This window comes from Colossoma macropomum, unplaced genomic scaffold (assembly GCF_904425465.1).
Source record: "Colossoma macropomum unplaced genomic scaffold, Colossoma_macropomum, whole genome shotgun sequence".
NCBI classification, from domain to species: Eukaryota; Metazoa; Chordata; class Actinopteri; order Characiformes; family Serrasalmidae; genus Colossoma; species Colossoma macropomum.
Genome location: NW_023494795.1, coordinates 41,500,048 through 41,507,357, shown reverse-complemented (window position 1 = coordinate 41,507,357; position 7,310 = coordinate 41,500,048). Strand labels below are relative to the sequence as shown.

The 7,310-nt window shown below is 40.5% G+C and overlaps 1 protein-coding gene across 1 annotated transcript; it reads left to right on the top strand.

The window, feature by feature from the left end:
* Nucleotides 1-263: 263 nt before the first annotated feature.
* kcnk13b (potassium channel, subfamily K, member 13b) lies at nt 264-6,431 on the top strand. Its single transcript, XM_036582740.1, has 2 exons — nt 264-585; nt 5,530-6,431. The coding sequence occupies exons 1-2, from the start codon at nt 264-266 to the stop codon at nt 6,429-6,431; spliced, it is 1,224 nt and encodes a 407-aa protein (XP_036438633.1).
* The last annotated feature ends 879 nt before the right edge of the window (nt 6,432-7,310 follow it).

Below are 7,310 nucleotides of genomic sequence, written 5' to 3'. Positions count from 1 at the left end.
ATTCATTCATTCAGAAGCTTTAAACTAAAGCAACTTACAAAACAGATCACATCTTTTGTTTGTTATTTATCCAATAATCCCCTCATTTATTTCAGTTTATGGCATACCGGGAACAGAACCTTTGACTTTGGAGCTGCGAGCGCCTGATGCTGCCACAAAATGTGCTCAGAAGAAGAAGCCTCGTTCCAGACCTGAGCCGCTGTCTGGTCTGACCCAGGCTCCAGAGGACTGAAGGGGACACTGGAGGAGCTAAAGCCCTGTGGATGGCCTGCTGCCAGTGCCTGGGGGTGGGGGAAGACACTGGGCGCTTCGTGCTGTTGGCCCTAGCCATCCTGCTGTACTTGCTGGGGGGTGCCGGGGTGTTTTCGGCTCTCGAGGCTCCGCTGGAGCTGCAGGTTCGGGAGCGCTGGGCGGTGCGCCTGCGCAGCTTCAGCCGCACCTTCAACATCAGCCAGCAGGAGCTCAGCAGCTTCCTCAGGAGCTACGAGGAGGCCAAGCTGGCCGGCATCAGGGTGGACTCCAGCAGGGCACGCTGGGACTTCAGCGGGGCATTCTACTTCGTTGGAACTGTGGTATCCACCATCGGTGAGAGAGATTAGCGGGGGGATTCAATCTACTTTATCAATAAGTGATTTCAATAATAGATATTTGTAAACAACACATGGCAAAAATATTGGTTAAAGTAAATTTATGAGTCATAATAAGTATTAAGTACTACGTATTTAGATAGACCTAGTTAAACTCTCATTGTTAAACAGTAGCTTATTACTGGCTATTATGTCCAATTAGGGAAATCCTAAGCATTTTTTTAGACAGATCAAGTGATAGTTTGGATGAGTTATAAAATTATTATAATATAATAACAGCATAGCTTCTACACCTCTCTTTGATAAAACTAACCTTCATATTTATCCGTCATGCGTCAAGATAAAGTTGAATTTTACAAGCTTTTATGCAGTTTTGAGTAGAAAATACATCTACAAAAAGAAATCTGGGTGACACTTTATTTTGAGTGTCCTTTTAGATGAAACAAACACTCAACAGCCTCTCAGTAACATGTCAAAAACATAGGGGGGTTAAAATTAGGGCTAGGATGAGGGTTAGGTTTTGGGTTGAGGTTAAGGTTACGGTTATGATTAGGGCCAGGGTGAGGTTAAGGCTAGGGTTATGATTAGGGCCAGGGTTAGGGTTAGGTTTTGGGTAAGGTTAGGTTTTGTGAAATGGAAGTAACATATTAACAATACATCTATTTAATGTAAACAATATATCAACAATGTATCATCTACAAGGTATTTACTTCAACGTATTCAGATGCTTCACTACTGCTACTTCTTGTTGATGTGTTACTGATAGTCCGAGAAGAGTTTATTAATCATCGACGTAGGACCACTCCAAAAAAAAGTGTTACCGAAATCTAAATATTGTCTAGTCATTTAAGCTTGAATGCATTAATATTTGCTACTAAACGCAGTAGTAACATGCCCTACTGCATCACTTGAGAAGAGGTTTGGTTGTCTGTCTTAGACCATAAAATGTCATTAAATTAATGTTTAGGTTGGTTGTGGGATGTTTTTTTCCCATCTCTGTCCCAGGGCTGCATGCCCGCCCAGACCCCGACAGAAGGTCCATTTAAAACCTTACAACGTTTAACCAAAGTCACATCCTTGGAGAGTAGAGCTAAATTCTCCAAACAGGTCTAGATGATTCCGCTGGTCTCTGGAAAGCACGGGAAAGCACACTTGCTTTGAGTTTGCATGAATGTGTTACATCAGCGCTGCTGAAAGAAATCAGCTCAAGTCAGTAATTGATGTGGCATCATTTGTTCATGTACAACACACTAAATCATGTAAAATCAAAGCATCATTTTCAGGGTTTTAAACAACCTTTCTGAAGAATAAGAACTTGTTTTACAGTATATGGATCCTATTTAAATATTTAATTAATTAATTAACTAATTAACTAATTAACACCAGAAAGTAACAAGTGCAGCAAGAAGAATAACAAAAAGTGATTAAATGATCAATTCCATGCTGTAATTGTCTGTTTACTGTAATTTCTTCTTGAGCTGTCTGCCCCAAGAGTTGGTCACCACTTTCAACTATGAGGCATAAATTGTGATTTTGGAAATATTATCAACCAAAAGTGAGTAACTGAGAGATAAAAATGTATGGTGTTCATCACAGACGCTGAGTAAATAGAGAAAAAGATTGAAACTGAACAGCCCTTTAAAGCTGATTAGCTGAAAGAGCAAAACAAACAAATAGCAAGTGTGTAAAATCAGCTTTAAACAAAGACCTTTATTCATTTATTTATTTATTTAGTTTTATCTTTTTCTCTTCTCCTCCTTTCTTCTCTTCTCTTTTCTTTTTTCTCCTTTTCTCTCTTCTCTTCTCTTCTCTTCCCTTCTCTTCTCCTTTCTTCTCTTCTCTGCTTTTTTGTTTTCTTTTCTCTGTTCTTATCTTCTCTTTACCTTCTCTTACTTCTTGTTTTTTTCTGTTCTTGTCTTTTTCTCTTTTTCTCCCCTTTCTTGTCTTTCATTCTCATCTCCTTTTCTCTACTCTTCTTTTTTCTCTTCTTTTTAATTTTCCTCTTTTTTGCCTACAGTTCTTTTTTATTCTCTTTTCTTGTCTCCTTTTTCTCTTTTTTCTTTTCTTTTTATATTTTTTCTTATCTTTTTTCTCTTCTCTTATTTGATTCCCTTATTTTCTCTTCTTTTTCTTTTATTTTCCTCTTCTCTTCTCTTCTCTTCTCTTCTCTTCTCTTCTGATCTGCTGTTTTTGTCTCCTCTCTTCTCTGATATCGCTCTGTAGCTCTGCTCTGTCTGGTGATTTAGTTATAGATTGTGTTTAGCAGGAGAGTGAATAGCTGAAGCAGTGTTGAGGACACTCAGATGATATTGGCTGTCGCCTCTTTGCAGCAGAACAGAATCTGATTTGCATTCAGCTGAAGTGGATGGCACGTCTAGGAAGAAGCAGGGGTCAGAGGTCAGGCTCCTGACCATAGTCTTAAACTAAATCACTGACAGTTCAGAGTAGACAGAGAGAGAAAACATCACGTTTCACATTCGGTGAGTGAAGCGCTCAGGTGAAATTGAAACAGAAGACTCAAATGTGAATAGCGAGTGAATTCATTGTCCAACTAAATGATGTTTTTGCCTGTTATTGTGGAGTGGACTGAGAGTCTGAATGAGAGTCTGAATGAGAACCTGCAAGGAGAGAACAGCAGATACTCTAACCAAGAGCACAGCCGCCGTCGCCAATGGCAACCCATCTCCAGCAGTGGGGGAGAAGACTGTTTCAGAAAGAGGGTGAAGGGTGCATGTGGGGGCATGGGCTTATGCTGCTCGTTAAAGAGCAATTAATGTCTGGCTGTTAACGAGCTCTGGGTCCACTTCCTGTAGAAGTGTGACAAAACAGAACAGCTGGAAATTTTTTTGTACTCATGATTATCCATCAGGCTTACAAAGCCATTATAATTTAATAGCATATTTAACACTCAATATATACTGGCACTGAAAAAGATGCTTTAAAATAGTTAACCATGTTAACTCTCATAAGTAATTTCATCTGTAGTACTGTATCATCTGTAACAGTAATAATAGTAGTAACAACAATGATATACTTTATTTCTGATAATGGTTGAGATGTACACAAAGTCATTCTGAATGTTTTGGTGTGAAATGGCAATGTTTCTTTAGAATGGAGGCAGTAGGAACAGTGGAGTGGGCAGAAATACATTTTTGGTTAGGCCTACTGTAACATCAAGGCAGTCTGCTGTCTAAGAGGGGGGGTGGGGGGGGGCTGGGCAGGAAGGGCTAATTGAGGTTGAGCAGTGACAGCTGTTGACGCCTTCTTTAAGGGGTGCCCACACGCTAATCTCCGCTCAATCCTTAGTTCTCACTGCCACATGCACGTTACTCTGACTCAACTGGTAATCGGTTAAAATCCTTGAGTCTTGAGTTCTAAATGTTTCCCTCTCCTGAGGGACTCTCTAGTATAAGTATGAAAAAAAAGAAAAGAAAACATTGTGGGCTTGCGCCTCACTAAGGGAGAGCCACCTGGTGCGTAACACCTGTAAAAACATGGGTGGGCTAACTTTGTAGTTAAAATTTCCAAATGCACTGCATTGTCCTTCAGATTATCAGGTTATAAGGTTATCACTCTTAAGTCACCTAGGCTAAATCAAACTGCCATGGCAGACATTAAAATTGTTTATGGACCATTTATGTCTTACCTTTGATGACCTGATGCAGTGAAGTAGATGTTTGCTTTGATCCTTGAACACAGTCCTCTTTTCTCTGATATCACTCTGTAGCTCTGCTCTGTCTGGTGATTTAATGACTTAGTATGTTGTAGATTGTGTTCAGCAGGAGCGTAAACAGCTGAAGCAGTGTGAGGACGCTTAGATAATATTGGTTTTTGCCTCTTTGTGGCAGAGCAGAGTCTGATTTGTATTCAGCTGAAGTGGATGGCATGTCTAGGAAGAAGTAGGGGTCAAAGGTCAGGCTCCTGACCATGATCTTCATCCTGACAGTACAGAGTAAACAGAAAGAGAAAACATCACGTTTTACATTTAGTGAGCGCAGCGCTCAGGGGAAAATGAATCCAGCATTCTGATTGATTGCTAGTGTTTTGTATCACAACACAATGTGTTAGTGTTTGAATAGTTTGGGTGCATTGAAGTAGATGTTTTGACACTTTAACACAGTCCAAGTCAGGCTTTGTAGTAAAAGAGCGCTGTAAGTACCAAATTTGCAGAACACTGATGGGGCAACAAAGTTTTGTGAAGTTGTTTTTACACTGCAAAAATGGTATCTTGTCAAGTGAAATGATCTTAAATCTAGTCAAAAAAATCTAATATTTCCCACTTTGAGATGGTTGTGCATTTATTATAAGATTATAGAGTATATTACTTATTTCTAGACATTTTTCTTGTTTTAGCCAATTTTATCAAGTAAAGTTCTCCCTATATCTAGCACATTTCTTAAAACAAACAAAATTATTTGGCAATATAGTAAGGTAATTATACTTAATAAAATTACTTATAACAAGTTACAATATCTAGAAATAGTAAGTAAATAATCTTAAAATAATCTTACAACAATCTCAACGAAATATATTTGATTTAGTGACTACATGTAATATAATTATACTTGAAAAGATACCATTTTTTCAGTGTGTCTTCATTAATGGGTAGAAAATGACATGCTATACTCTATCAGGGATGGGATCTCGCTCCTAGAGGTACATCTTTTCACCACAGCTTCTATTCCAAACTAGTGTATTGATAAAGAATTTAGGTCATTGCTTGAGGCACCTACACAAAAAATCTAATCTCATTATGATAGAAGGTTAACAAATAGAAACTGGAAATTTTCAGTATGTATTTTTGAGAAGTAGTGTAACAATCTGTAAAAAATGCTTGTTTCTAGCAGGGGTGGGTGTGGATATTGAAAAATTCGGATATCCAAACTCTTCTTAGTTTTTTATTAATAGTTAGTGATTTTGATTGTTGTTTTCTTGTTTCCAGGTTTCGGAATGACCACTCCTGCCACCACAGCAGGGAAGATGTTCCTGATCTTTTACGGACTTATCGGCTGTGCCGCCACCATCCTGTTCTTCAACCTCTTCCTGGAGCGTGTCATCACTGTCATCGCATTTGTGTTGAAGTTCTGCCATGAGCGTCGGCACCAGCGTAAAGTTGCCCTGCCAGAGAATGACTATGACCGGCCTGGGTCTGACAGCCACGGTATGAGACGGAGGGACAGTTTGGCAGGCTGGAAACCATCCGTGTACTGCGTGATGGCTATCTTGGGAGTGGCAGCCATACTGGTGTCCTGCTGTGCTTCTGCCATGTACTCAGCAGCTGAGGGCTGGGACTATCTGGACTCGCTTTATTTCTGTTTCGTGGCCTTCAGCACGATTGGGTTTGGAGATATGGTGAGCAGCCAGACGGAACATTATGAAGACCAGGTGGCCTACAGACTGGGCAACTTCCTCTTCATCCTGACTGGTGTCTGCTGCATCTACTCACTCTTCAACATCATCTCCATCGTCATCAAACAGGTTCTGAACTGGCTTCTGCGGCAGCTGGAGGCTCCATGCCTTTGCCCAGGCCGAGGGAACCGCAGGAATGTAGTAGTGCCTGGACATCTGAGAGCCAGGCGTGATCCATCCATTGAAACTGATGCAGTCAATGACAGCGAAGGAGACGGACGCCGCATGTCTGGGGAAATGATTTCAATGAGGGACTTCCTGGCTGCCAACAAGGTAAATCTGGCCATCATGCAGAAACAGCTGTCTGAAATGGCCAACGGGCATCATCCTCTGCACCCATCAGCTTCCAGCTCACGCAACAATGGCTTCTCTGGAGGAGTTGGAGCTCTGGGCATCATGAACAATCGTTTGGCTGAAACCAGTGCAGATAGATGAAGTACAAAAAATGATCACAATAACTACTTACATTGCATCGCAATAATCAGACCAGGGTGTCCAGTTTTGGTTTTGTAAGACCAGTGAACAGGCCACCGCTGTTGTGGTGGTCACAAGCCAGACTTCTGGATATCATCACCGAGTCTGGTGGGTTTAGTTGCTCAACATGACCAAGAACTGCCTACTTTGACAGGAATAGGCCACTTGACTGACTTGATTGTCAAACTGGTGCTACAGCAAAAACAAATCAGTGGGAAACGAAGTGGTAAACAATGGCTCAGAAGACACCAGGAAATGCTACGTTGCTAACACCAAAAATTTGAACTTTTAAAGATGAGATGCTGTGAACATCACAACTCATTTCCAATCCAGCAGCTACATCAGAGCTCTGAAAAGCTCTGTCATTATTATCAGAGGAGGAAACTGCAACTGGTGACTGGCTCGCACTTAAATTGCAGAAGTTTTCTTCCCATTAGACTGATAAAAACAGTGCAAGGAAGCATAACAGCAAATCTGAGTTTAACTAAAGTATGCACAGCCACTTGTGGATAGCAAGTCAGAATGCAACTAAAGAGTGGCTAGTGTAACCATAGCATACTACATACACCAGATGATGCACGTAATCAGAGATTCTCTAATATAAGGAGAGATGGTAATCCTCTGCATTTGGGGAAAAGCATAACACCCTACTTGTGCAAACAAATCAGACCTCGTAAGTTAGAAGCCAATCATATCCAACCTTGATGTCACAGGAGAAGTTTTAAATATATCATTACTGATCACTGCTATTATAATTTACTGAAATACTGATGGTTACAAACTGAACAGCCATTTAGTCCTGAATATATTTACACCGTAAAGGAGTGTTACTGCTGCTGT